The sequence below is a fragment of the Coregonus lavaretus genome (genome assembly GCF_964263955.1).
Source record: "Coregonus lavaretus genome assembly, chromosome: 21".
Lineage (NCBI taxonomy): Eukaryota > Metazoa > Chordata > Actinopteri > Salmoniformes > Salmonidae > Coregonus > Coregonus lavaretus.
In genome coordinates this window covers 18,340,734-18,355,839 of record NC_140008.1, presented here as the reverse complement: position 1 = coordinate 18,355,839, position 15,106 = coordinate 18,340,734, and the positions used below count along the sequence as shown (strand labels likewise).

The 15,106-nt window shown below is 43.5% G+C and overlaps 1 protein-coding gene across 2 annotated transcripts in view; it reads left to right on the top strand.

Moving 5' to 3' along the window:
* Positions 1–15,106, top strand: part of LOC311148991 (AP-3 complex subunit delta-1-like) — a 36,569-nt gene that overhangs the window by 12,138 nt on the left and 9,325 nt on the right. Inside the window, exons 8-21 of one of the 2 annotated variants that reach the window (XM_084186048.1) lie at positions 2,249–2,322; positions 2,453–2,502; positions 2,881–2,930; positions 3,315–3,363; positions 7,355–7,500; positions 7,707–7,855; positions 8,177–8,407; positions 8,566–8,800; positions 8,887–9,032; positions 11,453–11,606; positions 11,802–11,873; positions 12,941–13,016; positions 13,304–13,482; positions 13,701–13,774. In XM_084186048.1, coding sequence (XP_084042174.1) covers positions 2,249–2,322; positions 2,453–2,502; positions 2,881–2,930; positions 3,315–3,363; positions 7,355–7,500; positions 7,707–7,855; positions 8,177–8,407; positions 8,566–8,800; positions 8,887–9,032; positions 11,453–11,606; positions 11,802–11,873; positions 12,941–13,016; positions 13,304–13,482; positions 13,701–13,774 — 1,685 coding nt within the window. Of the gene's footprint in view, positions 1–2,248; positions 2,323–2,452; positions 2,503–2,880; positions 2,931–3,314; positions 3,364–7,354; positions 7,501–7,706; positions 7,856–8,176; positions 8,408–8,565; positions 8,801–8,886; positions 9,033–11,452; positions 11,607–11,801; positions 11,874–12,940; positions 13,017–13,288; positions 13,483–13,700; positions 13,775–15,106 lie in introns of both variants that reach the window. The other variant, XM_084186047.1, reaches the window with a different exon arrangement.

Sequence of the window (15,106 nt, the reverse complement as noted above, 5' to 3'; positions counted from 1 at the left end):
AGCCTAATGCTATACAGCATCTGGGTCGCTGAGCTACCGCACCCAGCGAGCCACAAGTTACTCTCGGCCAACTAACACCGACACAGTGAGGTAAACGTTCAGTGCTCATACATATAAGTGACTTAAACATTAATGCTAGACTGTGAGTAGTTCGCAGTTACATACCAACGGGCTGTGTGCTCCTGATGATTGTCTGCGGTGAAATGATTACCAGCTGCCATAATTTAAGTCTCTAGTGAAGCTGCACATGCGCACATAACGTAACATATCCGAGCATCTAAGAAACTTAAAGAAATCACTCGTTCCCCATTTAATTGAACACATCAGACCCATTTGCTTCTCTTTTATCTATTTATATATATGTTTTTTATTTTTATTTTCCTGAGTGAGCTAGAAGTCTCAACAGTGACTATGGTCCCAGCTGCCTTGAGATCATTGACAAGATCCTACCGTGTAATTCTGGGCTGATTCCTCACTGTTCTCATGATCATTGCAACTCCACGAGTTGAGATCTTGCATGAAGCCCCAGGCTGAGGGAGATTGACAGTTATTTTGTGTTTCTTCCATTTGCGAATAATCGCACCAACTGTTGTCACCTTCTCATCAAGCTGCTTGGCGATGGTCTTGTAGCCCATTCCAGCCTTGTGTAGGTCTACAATCTTGTCCCTGACATCCTTGGAGAGCTCTTTGGTCTTGGCCATGGTGGAGAGTTTGGAATCTGATTGCTTCTGTGGACAGGTGTCTTTTATACAGGTAACAAGGTGAGATTAGGAGCACTCCCTTTAAGAGTGTGCTCCTAATCTCCGCTTGTTACCTGTATAAAAGACACCTGGGAGCCAGAAATCTTTCTGATTCAGAGGGGGTCAAATACTTATTTCCCTCATTAAAATGCAAATCAATTTATAACATTTTTGACATGCGTTTTTCTGGATTTTGTTGTTGTTATTCTGTCACTCACTGTTCAAATAAACCTACCATTAAAATGATAGACTGATCATGTCTTTGTCAGTGGGCAAATGTACAAAATCAGCAGGGGATCAAATACTTTTTTCCCTCACTGTATATGGTTGAAGTGCAGACTGTCAGCTTTAATGTGAGAGTATTTTCATCTATATTGGGCAAACCGTTTAGAAATTACAGCACTTTTTGTACATAGACCCCCCATTTTAGGGGACCAAAAGTATACAAATTCACTTATATGTATTAAAGTAGTCAAAAGTTTAGTATTTAATCCCATATTCCTAGCACGCAATGATTACCCCCAAGACATGCTAACCTCTCACCATTACAATAACAGGGGTTAGCATTTTTTGGAAGATATGATATTTATGTCACTAACTTTCTCACTCATCATTATTTACGATTCATTCAGGATTATCCGTGATCATGGTAGCATCCACATTAGTGTAGAAGTGTTTAGAAAAATATTATATTCTTATTTGCAATAAAAGTGTCTCCAAAATGACACTACATTATTTACCATTCATTTCTATTAAATCCAAAGTGCTGGAGTACAGAGCCAAAACAACAACAAATGTGTCACTGTCCCAATACTTTTGGAGCTCACTGTGTATTCATCTGTAGCCTAATAAACTGCATGCTTTCCCGTCATAGTGGGAGGACCACACAACATCATCGCGTGACTAAACGTTTACTTGGATAGGATAGTTATTATATCAATATTTGCGCATTATTAATTTTACCGACAAACAAAGATCTCACCTTGTCTAGCATATTTTTTTTGTCTATTTGGAAAGCTTACCAACAAATTTGCTGTTTCCATCAGGCCTGTCGTGATATTTCTTATCCGGCGTGCTTTAAAAGGTACTTTTCCCCTTAAGTTTACATGTACCGAATACACATTGAAAGTTCCATGTGTTGCCATTGCATTTTCAACTCTACCGATAGTTTTGTCACAAACTATTGCCTTAAATTGTTAATGTGCCAACTTGTGTCTTGGCATGTGTGCTCTAGCCAACAGCTCGCAGATACATTGTGGGTAGGCTAGCCTACATGATGAGATTATTATGGATTAGAGCAAGATTATTTGTATTTGTCAAACGGCAGCCAGGGATCAATCATCATGTCACCAGAATAAGACCCTCAATATTTAATTGGAAAGACGCATCAAGGTTGGATGGAAACCTGGTTAGTGAGTCAGTGGAAGTTACAAATGATTGCCCAGTATCACAACATGGAGAGGTGTTGTTCCTTTAGTGTGTGTAATGGCGACGTGTGTGTTTTTCAGTTTGGTGCCCTCACACCCCTGGAGCCTCGCTTGGGGAAGAAGCTGATTGAGCCCCTAACAAACCTCATCCACAGGTGAGACACACACAGAGATCCAACAACCAATATGGGTTTTGTTGAATCCCTATCACAAAAAGTTGTCTGATGAAAATATTGACCTTCTGTCTATCTCTACTCCTTTCCTTACCCTTTCTTCCTCTCACAGTACCTCGGCTATGTCACTTCTATATGAATGTGTCAACACTGTGATAGCAGGTCAGTATTCCACTTTTCACTTGTTCTTCTTGTAGCTATATTTAGTTGTCTGGTTATCTGTGTGCTGGATAGCCGTCCATCTTCGTGAAGCTTGTGTATAAACAGAAGACATGGGCAGTGGAACCAAGCTATTTTCTCATTTAAAAAAAAAGATATACTCCTTGCCATGTCTATAATCTCCAGTGGGGGCAGTTGTTTTGTTTGGGCCTTTGATGTGCTACTGAGGAGGTTGTGTTGACTCAATGCAGTTTGTTTTATGTTAAGTGAAAACATCACTGAGCTTTCAAGATCACAGCTCTAACTGTGAACATTTGTTTTTGACAAGTATGAGAAGTTGTTGGCACAGCAGGATTTGATTGTGTTTGTCCTCTGTTGCAGTGTTGATTTCCCTGTCCTCTGGGATGCCCAATCACAGTGCTAGTATTCAGGTAAGTCCCAGACACCAGGTCCACTTTCCACTCTAGTTTGATATCAATGCATGTTTAAATCTTCTTTGTTTTATCATCACAAGTCTCTCAGTAGATGAACACCAACAGATTGCGCAGGCTAGTGAAATTGTGATTTAAAGTGCATCAGTTTCTGATCTCCTAAAATGTATAGAAATTCATAAACTGTTCAAATGACTTTAGCTGGGTTTTATGGTTATTGGTTTCACCCACTTTCTGTGAATGTACAAAATTGCTGTGCACAAATGCCAATAATGGAGCTTGTTTGGAAAGGTTTATATTGATAGTAATGGCATGTTCCCCTCTCTTCCTCCTCTCTCTCGCTCTCTCTCTCTCTCTCTCTCTCTCTCTCTCTCTCTCTCTCAGCTCTGTGTCCAGAAACTGCGAATCCTAATTGAAGACTCGGACCAGAACTGTGAGCCCTCTGTCAATGCCTGCAGTGTGTCATTCTCTCATTGTCTGCGTGTTTCTGAGTAGCCACCCATCTAGCTTACAGACATCTAGATCCCAAACTCTGGATAACTCGACATTTTGACCACTGCCCCAAATGCGGGCCGGTTAAAATTTCACTGTGCATAGTTGCAATTGTGACTATGTCAAAAGGTAGGGTTTTGTCTTCACATCCATTTATTATACACCTCTACTTCAACAGGCTATTTAGTTTCTAAACATTCAGTATATTTGAGCAGTAATTCATCAGTCTAACAGCTTACAGCTAACAGTAAGTTAAACCATCTACGATCATTATGATGCAGCTGGTGATTCGAATTATCTGGGCACCTTAGTAGGTTGTGTTGTGTGTAGATTAGACATATGTGGGCAGCTATGTTTTGTTTTTAATTGGAGTTCTCTATACTGATCCGTTTCGCTAGTTAGGATCATAACTTCAACAGGCTCTTGCCTTCTCTTGCTCCCATCGACACCTTTTAAACTATTAGTCTCAAACATAGTACTGTTTACAGGGCTTCTCCTGACCTGCTCTGATGAAACCAAGCCTGTATCTGCACAGCGACAGCACTTTACATCAAGGTCGCATTCACACATATTGATCCATAAACCTGATATGCAGCTATCTGTGCCGGAGGTATCAACCGCTCCGATAATAATCTGTTTAGTGTATGTTTGCCTGATTCGGCAACAAAAAAAAAAGGTGTCTGTTATCGGATTAGTGCACTATAGTTACATCTACCTATGACTCAAGTTGGTGGCAAAAAAACAAAACTTCCATGTGTATATGTTGTCTCGTGTGAATGTCTGTGTTCTCGCCATCGTTCTGTTTGTTTGTATTTTCCCTTTATTTTTTATTTCATGTTTTGTAGAGAAAATCATATAGATGTGAAAATATCAGGTTGTCAGTCAGTATGTTCCATGCTAACAGAATTGCGAGGAGACTCTGATTTTTCACTTTAGAATGTATGCCAAACAAAAAACATTGGTTTCAAAGTTTAACAAACCATACAACTCTATGCACAATGACTACTTTGAACAATGTACACAGTAAATACAAATAAAAATATACTGGTAACAGAATTGCGGCAGAATATTCCTTTGTTTTATTCTGTTACCAAACTTTGTACCTGCACAGTTCTTCCTATAAATGTGTTTTTGTAAAATGTTCAGTGGGATTGTTAAAAGTAGTCCTTGTGCATAGAGTTCTATAGTTTGTTAAATGTTGAAATCAATGTTTTTTGTTTGGTATATATTTGAAAGGGGGGCTGAACTTAGAGATTTTGGTCTTGGAGGCGTGCTTTGGGTGTCGTGTGTGTGTTCAAACTTGGGAAGCGTTTGTACTTTCACTCTGCCAAAACAGTACACAGCGAGTCACTCACCCTTCTAGATAACTTGAAACGGTCTACGCAGGTCTTGTGTCTGGAAGTAGCCTACACTAGGTAGCCAACTTCTTTCGCCAATTAGCTTCAGCTGGCCGGTGTGCGACCGTGTCAAAATTGGTTTGACTTTGGATAGCCTATCTCTGGGGCTAGTTGGGGACTGTCAATAAATTACACAATCTATGGGACAATATTTTCATGTTGCACATCTTTGTTGTCTCATTAATTGCTTTCAATATTTGTATTTGAATTTCTACAATTTGTAGTTGGTTTGAGGTTTTTAAGTCATTGAAATTTGGAGCTATAGAATTTAAATATATATATTGTCCCATGTACGTTGTGTAATTTACTGATGGTTAGCCGCATAGGGATATCGAATGTCAAACCAAATTGACCATTGGCATTACGATCGGGACGCGTGCAGCTGCGCTCGGAATTGATGATTACTTGGGTGCTGTGGGCATGTCGGCAGGATTGAAATAAACCCAACCCGAGGAATACTGTTACGGTACCCTTAATTCCGGGATTTAGCATTCGTAATTATCTCGCAAATCTCTGTTTTAGGACGAGACTGTCTTTATGACCAAAATGTATCCTATTTACACTTTGTAGTCAATTTTGACAGTAACATAAATATTTCGGACTAATATCGATGCCACATAGGCCGTTTCCTACCAGAGAAGTTGTTTATTGCCTTCAAAGGGAAAAATCTGATTCTCAACGTAATTATATAATAAATATATAAAACAGGCATTCAGAATAGTGATAATGGCCTACAGTAATTACTCTGTAATGTAATCAGTAAGTGAGGTTTCAGTGGATAAGAGCAGATAGTGGACCGTCAAAGAGAGATGCAGTGCATTCGGAAAGTATTCCGACCGCTTGACTTTTTCCACATTTTGTTACATAAGTATTCAGACCCTTTACTCAGTACTTTGGGCCCTGTGTAGCTCAGTTGGTAGAGCATGGCGTTTGCAACGCCAGGGTTGTGGGTTCGATTCCCACGGGGGGCCAGTATGAAAGAAAATAGGAAAAAAATGCTCCTTTGGCAGTGATTACAGCCTTGAGTCTTCTTGGGTATGACGCTACAAGTTTAGCACACCTGTATTTGGGGAGTTTCTCCCATTCTTCTCTGCAGATCCTCTCAAGCTCTGTCAGGTTGGATGGGGAGCGTCACTGCACAGCTATTTTCAGGTCTTTCCAGAGATTTTCGATCGGGTTCAAGTCCGGGCTCTGGCTGGGCCACTCAAGGACATTCAGAGACTTGTCCCGAAGCCACTCCTGAGTTGTCTTGGCTGTGTGCTTAGGGTCATTGTCCTGTTGGATGGTGAACCTTTGCCCCAGTCTGAGGTCCTGAGTGCTCTGGAGCAGATTTTCATCAAGGATCTCTCTGTACTTTGCTCTATTAATCTTTCCCTCGATCCTGACTAGTCTCCCAGTCCCTGCCGCTGAAAAACATCCCCACAGCATGATGCTGCCACCACCATGCTTCACCGTAGGGATGGTGCTAGGTTTCCTCCAGACGTGACGCTTGGCATTCAGGCCAAAGAGTTCAAGCCTGGCTGGTTTCATCAGACCAGAGAATCTTGTTTCTCATGGTCTGAGAGTCTTTAGGTGCCTTTTGGCAAACTCCAAGCGGGCTGTCATGTGCCTTTTAGTGAGGAGTGGCTTCTGTCTGGCCACTACCATAAAGACCTGATTGGTGGAGTGCTGCAGAGATGGTTGTCCTTCTGGAGCTCTGTCAGAGTGACCATCGGGTTCTTGGTCATCTCCCTGACCAAGGCCCTTCTCCCCCGATTTCTCAGTTTGGCCTGGCAGCCAGCTCTAGGAAGAGTCTTGGTGGTTCCAAACTTCTTCCATTTAAGAATGATGGAGCCCACTGTGTTCTTGGGGACCTTCAATGCTGCAGAATGTTTTGGTACCATTCCCCAGATCTGTGCCTGACACAATACTGTCTCGGAGCTCAACAGACAATTCCTTCGACCTCATAGCTTGGTTTTTGCTCTGACAAGCACTGTCAACTGTGGGACCTTATGTCCAATCAATTACATTTTCCAAAGGTGGACTCCAATCAAGTTGTAGAAACATTTCAAGGATGATCAATGGAAACAGGATGTACCTGAGCTCAATTTTGAGTCTCATAGCAAAGGGTCTGAATACTTATGTAAATAAGGTATTTCTGTTTTTTATATTTAATAAATTTGAAAACATTTCTAAAATCCTCTTTTTACTTTGTCATTATGGGTTATTGTGTGTAGATTGATGAGGACATTTTTATTATTTAATCCATTTTAGAATAAGGCTGTAACGTAACAATGTGGAAAAAGTCAAGGGGTCTGAATACTTTCCGAATGTGCTGTAGACATTCAAGCGATTTAGGGTGACAAATATACCTATTGTTCCCTAAGACTGGGAGGCAGGCTAAGATAATGTATACTACGGAGTGTAAAGGCATGATGTATGGCTCGTAGACCAGTCTCCATAGTGCAGAACGGCTAATCTAGTGCATTGGGGAAGTATAGTAGAAGGCCCTGTGTATAGTGCCCAGGCCACTGAGTGTGTTGTCTCTGTTCATAGTGAAGTACCTGGGCCTGCTGGCCATGTCCAAGATACTGAAGACTCATCCCAAGTCTGTCCAATCCCACAAGGACCTCATCCTTCAGTGTCTGGATGACAAGGACGAGTCCATCCGCCTGAGGGCTCTAGACCTGCTCTACGGCATGGTGCTTGTCACTGTCATAACACATAGTCATCGAATACACAATGACCCTAACCCCATGTCTTCACCACCTATATCTACTCATGGGGAAATGCCTTAAGCTCAAAAACCTAATTTTCATGTATAGCCTAATGCCTCCCTGATCACAGTACAGTTTCTGATCTCCCCATGGCTCTGTTTCTCATTGACTATTTATTGGTGTGGTCCCAGGTGTCCAAGAAGAACCTGATGGAGATAGTGAAGAAGCTGATGCTGCACGTGGACAAAGCAGAGGGAACCACTTACAGAGACGAGCTGCTCACCAAGATCATCGACATCTGCAGCCAGAGCAACTACCAGTACATCACCAACTTTGAATGGTCAGCACAACTTACTGGCAGGGCCAATATATTTTAGATTCATACTTTCATTACACACTTTTAAACTCATACTTTCTGTGAGTTTGAGTTTCCATGTGTCTCAAGTAGCGTTGAAAGGCTCACAGAGTCAAAACGCATTGCAGTAATGCTTCTTGCTGTCAATTATCAACATTTCACTGAAGTTTTTGCATCGTTCTGGCCCCCTACTTGTCTTATTTTTTGGGGGATTACCTGCCATTTAGGGGCCTACCTTCCACTGACTTTCTCACCTGTCTCTCAGGTACATCAGTCTAACCGTCTGTCTCTGTGTCCATCTCTCAGGTACATCAGTATCCTGGTGGAGTTGACCCGTCTAGAGGGCACGCGGCACGGCCACCTCATCGCCTCCCAGATGCTGGACGTAGCCATCCGGGTGAAGGCCATCCGAGCCTTCGCTGTGGCCCAGATGGCTGCTCTGCTGGACAACGCCCACCTGCTGACCGGCAACACACAGCACAACGGCATCTGTGAGGTGCTGTACGCCGCCGCCTGGATCTGTGGAGAGTTCTCAGAGTATGTATTCATCCATTCCTCCTCTACAAGAACACGTGCGCACACATACACTTTTTAGCAAGACTGTTTTACACTAAGTCAAACTAGCTCAAATCAGGCCAGTTCAGCCCTGTATCATTGGCTTATCCCTCATCCTGTACCATCCTATCTCCCCCCAGACACCTGGAGGATCCCATGGCGACCCTGGAAGCCATGCTGCGGCCCAAGGTGGCCACCCTGCCGGGCCACATCCAGGCTGTGTACGTGCAGAACGCTGCCAAGCTGTTTGCTACGGTGCTGCGCGGCCAGGAGGGGGCGCCAGCGGACAGCAAGGTGACCCAGGAGACCAGCCAGCTGCTCATTGACAGGCTGCCTGTGTTTGTCCAGAGCGCCAACCTGGAGGTGCAGGAGAGGGTGAGTCACACAGCTAACCTCGGTTAACCTCAGGGGGCTATTGGCCGTTTTCCAGTATGCTTCTCTCTCTGTGCTCCCCTCCCCAGGCCTCCTGCATCCTGCAGCTGGTGAAGTACATCCAGAAGCTGCAGCAGAAGGACGTGGAGGTGGCTGAGGAGGTGACTGCTCTGTTTGCTGGAGAGCTCAACCCTGTGGCCCCCAAGGCACAGAAGAAAGTGCCGGTTCCTGAAGGGTCAGTCTGCCTGCCGCTCTCCCCTACTCACAATTTAAGCTTATAGTGATACACAACATCAGAAATATATTTTATAGTATTACACTGAACAAAAATATAAACACAACATATAAAGTGTTGGTCTAATGTTTCATGAGCTGAAATAAAATAACCCAGACATTTTCCAGATGCACAAAAAGCTTATTTCTCTCAAATTTGTTTAAATCCCTGTTAGTGAGCATTTCTCCTTTGCCAAGATAATCCATCCACCTAACAGTTGTGGCATATCAAGAAGCTGATTAAACAGCATGATCATTACACAGGTGCACCTTGTGCTGGGGACAATAAAAGGCCACTCTAAAATGTGCAGTTTTGTCACACAATGCCACAGATGTCTAAGTTTTGAGGGAGCGTGCAATTGGCAGGCTGACTGCAGGAATGTCCACCAGAGCTGTTGCCAGTAATTTAATGTTCACATCCAACCGGCCTAACAACCGCAGACCATGTGTAACCACGCCAACCCAGGACCTCCACATCTGGCTTCTTCACCTGGGGGATCGTCTGAGACCAGCCACCCGGACAGCTGATGAAACTGTGGGTTTGCCCAACCGTATAATTTCTGCACAAACTGTCAGAAACCACCTCAGTGAATCTCATCTGCGTGCTCGTCGTCCTCACCAGGGTTTTGACCTGACTGCAGTTCGGCGTCATAACCGACTTCATATCATATCAAATCAAATCAAATTTTATTTGCCACATGCGCTGAATACAACAGGTGTAGACATTACCGTGAAATGCTTACTTACAGCCCTTAACCAAAAATGCATTTATTTTTTAATAAAGTAAAATAAAACAACAACAACAAAAAAGTGTTGAGAAAAAAAGAGCAGAAGTCAAATAAAATAACAGTAGGGTGGCTATATACAGGGGGGTACCGGTGCAGAGTCCACAATCATCTCCTTTGCCTTGGTCACGTTGAGGGAGAGGTTGTTATCCTGGCACCACACGGCCAGGTCTCTGACCTCCTCCCTATAGGCTGTCTCATCGTTGTCGGTGATCAGGCCTACCACTGTTGTGTCGTCGGCAAACTTAATGATGGTGTTGGAGTCATGCCTGGCCATGCAGTCATGGGTGAACAGGGTGTACAGGAGGGGACTGAGTACGCACCCCTGAGGGGCCCCCGTGTTGAGGATCAGCGTGGCAGATGTGTTGTTACCTACCCTTACCACCTGGGGGCGGCCCGTCAGGAAGTCCAGGATCCAGTTGCAGAGGGAGGTGTTTAGTCCCAGGATCCTTAGCTTAGTGATGAGCTTTGAGGGCACTATGGTGTTGAATGCTGAGCTGTAGTCAATGAATAGCATTCTCACGTAGGTGTTCCTCTTGTCCAGGTGGGAAAGGGCAGTGTGGAGTATAATAGAGATTGCATCATCTGTGGATCTGTTTCAGTGGGCAAATGCTCACCTTCGATGGCCACTGGTACGCTGGAGAAGTGTGCTCTTCACCTGATTTATCCCGGTTTCAACTGTACCGGGCAGATGACAGATGGCGTGTATGGCGTCGTGTGGGCTAGCGGTTTGCTGATGTTAGCGCTGTGAACAGAATGCCCCATGATGGGGTTATATAGTATGGGCAGGCATTAGCTTCAGACAATGAACACAATTGCATTGTGTCGATGGCAATTTGAATGCACAGAGATACAGTGACGAGATCCTGAGGCCCATTGTCATTAAACCACTTTCATCATCTCATGTTTCAGCATGATAGTGCACGGACCCATGTCGCAAGGATATGTACACAATTCCTGGAAGCTGAAAATGTCCCAGTTCTTCCATACTCACCAGACTTGTCACCCATTGAGCATGTTTGGGATGCTGTGGATCGACGTGTACGACAGCTTGTTCCAGTTCCTGCCAATATCCAGCAACTTCACACAGCCATTGAAGAGGAGTGGGATAACATTCCACAGGCCACAATCAACAACTCTATGCGACTCTATGCGAAGGAGATGTGTCGCGCTGAATGAGGCAAATGGTGGTCACACCAGATACTGACTGGTTTTCTGATCCACGCCCCTACATAAAAAAAAAAAAGGTGTCTGTGACCAACAGATTCATATCTGTATTCCCAGTCATGTGCAATCCATAGATTAGGGCCTAATTAATTGATTTCAATTGATTGATTTCCTTTATATGAACTGTAATTCAGTAAAATCTTTGAAATTGTTGCATTTTGCGTTTATATATTTTTTCAATGTACTTTATGCAGCCCATTAGACAATTTTAGATAATGCAAGGTAGCTTTGTTGTATACACTGTCTGTAACCAAGTTTCCATCCACAGTTTTTATGCGAGTTAAGTCATACCGTATATACAAATTTAAAAAACTGGATGATTCAGTACAATTTTATAAACAGAGAATGTATTGTCTTGGTTTGGCTCCAGTCTGGACCTGGATGCGTGGATCAATGAGCCTCCGTCTGGGAGTGAGTCTGAGGATGAGGGCAGGAAGTCCAAGGGCAAGGCTGTATTTGCCAAGGAGGAGTCCAGACACACCAAGCCACGCTACACTGAGGTGGACGAGAAGGAACTGGCCAAGGTAAGATGGGAATTTACAAGCCAATAATCGCTGCTGTATACGCATTGAGATACAAGCTCCTCAGTTCTTTCAACAGTTGATCTGTTGCTGATGTTAAATCTTTGGTGATGCTAAAACAATCAGACACTGAAGAGGTACACAGGTACACACCACATCATTTTCATATGACTGACTTGATACTGTTTCTCCCTCCAGAGGAGAGAAGTAAGGAAGGCCGAGCAGGCCAACAACCCCTTCTACATCAAGGCCTCCCTGTCCTCTCAGAAGGTACGCCCTGCATCATCACCCAATCGGCAGCTAGTCTTATTTGTTAACCTGACTCTTACAGAAATGTAATTAATTACACATTTCAAACCACTTGAATATACTTCCATCTAAATATGATAATTTAACCAGTGCGTCAATCTAAGTTACATAACAAAAAAATCCCCATCAAAATCCATCAGTTTAAGCTAGAGATATGTTTTTTTGCATTGGATGCGTCTCAATCCACCTACGTCACACTTCCGCATCTGCTGTGAAAGATGGCAGAGCTAGAGCGGTGTTTGTCAGACCATGAGACATCCAGAAAATCGGTCTTCTCATGTTATGACCACTCTATGGAAAGGGGAGACTCTCATGAACACGATGGTTTTTGTCTACGACCCCCACAAGTGTCAGGAGACTCGTCTGAAGTCGGTACCGTCGATGTGCCAACTTCTGTTTGGTAGCGTCCGAACAGTTTGGGCTACAAACTAAAGGGACCCCCACTATGGAAAGGGGAGACTCTCACGAACACAAGTGTCACGGGACTCGTCTGGAGGTAATCGGTACCAGTTTAAATAAACAAATGGAAGTATGAAGGTAGTTTTGTGCCTACCCAAAATAAATGGTTAAATATGTGTACAAAAAATTTATAATAATATATATATATTTACGGATTATTATTTTTTATATTTTTATAAATATCCTAGATTTAGGACAGACACTTCAAAACCTTGTTTCTTATTATTCATTTTTTGACTGTTCTTTTAGCCATTTATGAATGTTATTCAATGCGTTTCTATGGTCTTTAGTAGTAAAGGCCAAAATCAATATTTGATCAACCATTTTTTGTTATAAAAAAACATATCTAAAGGGGTCCTAAAATTCAATATCAAATAGCTAAATGATCAATAGTATGACCAACTTAAAAACAATTCCATATGTCTGCTTAGCACCCCCCTCTCCGAAGGTCTTAGACTAAATCATTATATTGACTAGAAGCCTTTGTTCTTTTATGTTATATGCCATTCACATCCCTATGTTATAGTTCCTGTGTTTTAAGATGTGTGTGTGTGTGTGTGTGTGTGCAGGTGTACCAGGATGCTGTTGGTGTGGAGCACATTCCAGTGGTGCAGATTGACCTCAGTGTGCCTCTCAAAGTCCCAGGTCAGTTCCTCTGGCCACTACACTATAAACTACTGATTTCAATGTACAGTGTATCAGTCAGTGGTTCTGCAAACAGGACTCTGTATCCAAACCTAACCCATCTCCCTCTTTCTCTCTTCACCTCTGTCATAACTAATCCCCTCTTCTGTACATCTTTCTCTCTCGCCTCTTTCTGTGTAATAACTTGACCCCACTTCCTCTTTCTGTGTAATAACTTGACCCCACTTCCTCTTTCTTTCTCTTTCTTCCTTTCTCCCTCCCGTTGGGTTTAGGGATGCCAATGTCAGACCAGTATGTGAAGCTGGAAGAGGAGCGTCGGGAGAAAAACAAGGCAGACAGGAAGAAGAAGGACAAGAAGAAGAGGAGGGAGAAGGGCCGCCGGAGGAGGGGGGACTCGGGCCCAGAGAGCGAGGAGGACATCACCCCTGCACACATGGTGGACATCGTCACTGAGGAGATGCCAGAGGTACAGTAGGCCAGGCTGAGATGCCAGGCAGGGATGCCAGGGGTACAGTAAGCCAGGCAGAGATGCCAGGGGGTAGAGTCATGGGGTAGAGGCCAGGAACTTTCATAGGTGGTTCAGAGTGTTGCAGATAATAGAAATGTGGCATACCTTTGATAATAATTGCATATGCAAGGATGTTATTTTGCTCTGTCACTAACTCCATTCTCTTGCTGTCTCAGAATGCCTTGCCCAGTGATGACGATGACAAAGATCCTAACGACCCCCACAAAGCTTTGAACATCGACCTGGACAAGTGAGTTCACTCATCATCACTGACCTCTCTCTGTATTACAGATGTCCACTAATGGATTAGTATGAAAGCGAAGGCTATATAACCTGGCTGTGCTATTATCTACTCTGTGGGGGTGTATAATCTCTTCCTGGCTCCACTGAGAGGCTGGTGCTGTGCTGGACTGGCCCTCTTCATCCTCACACACTCCCTCTCACTGTGTTGTGCTCTGCTCTGTGGTTCTTTCCCTCGGTGTCTCTCTCTTATGCACACACACACACCTCTATCCCCTTGACTGCGCAGTTTGCTGGTGGCATCTCGCAGGTGAGTACCTTCTCAGCCTCAGGAGAAGCCCCGTCTGGGCTGGACTCTAGTCTCTCTCTCTCTCTCTCTCTCTCTCTCTCTCTCTCTCTCTCTCTCTCTCTCTCTCTCTCTCTCTCTCTCTCTCTCTGTGTCTCTCTCTCTCTCTGTGTCTCTCTCTCTCTCTCTCTCTCTCTGTGTCTCTCTCTCTCTCTCTCTCTCTCTCTCTCTCTCTCTGTGTCTCTCTCTCCTCTCTCTCTCTCCTCTCTCTCTCTATCTCTCTCGGCATGATGTGACTTTACAGTTTGAAGTTTGATCCTTCTTTTCAACAACACTCTCCTCTTGCTCACCCCTACTCCATTTGAAACCTTCTACAAGCTCATTTCAGAATATCAGCATTCCCTCCATACAAAACTCTGTTAATGTGCCCACATTGTGGCTGGAGACGAAGAAAAGCGCTCTCACTTCTCACGAACATAAACAGATTGATGTGATAAGATGAGAGTTTCTAGATTTCTCAGTGGAACTGCTGATTTTCTCAAGTCATGACTCAATCACCATTACTGCTCATGGACGACTACTGTTTTTACTAGTCAAATCCTCACCCAATCCATGTCTGAGTATGGTTACGATGCGATTGTTGTGGATAGTCAGGTTAATATAATAGTTTGATTAAAACGTTTACATGCTTTGCAAGGAGAACAATTTCACTAATAATCCTGTTTACATGGACACATCTGATATCAGGCTACCTGATGGCACGCTGATAAATGCAGAAAATCTCCAGTCAAAATAAATGTTCTACCACAGCGACCGTTCTGAGTTCGGACATATAAAGTTTGTATGTGAAAACTACTTCTAAGACACATACATTCAGTTGTTCCGAACTCACTTCACTCGCGCTAAAGAGGGAGGCTCGCTCAGCTGGTGCTAGCACATGAGCAGATCAAATACACTGCTAGAACGCCGATTACGGTGTTTACATGTCCTAATAATTCGAAAGATTCCTCAGAAAACCAGGTGTTTTTAATCGGCGTATGCTTACTTTGATTTTGA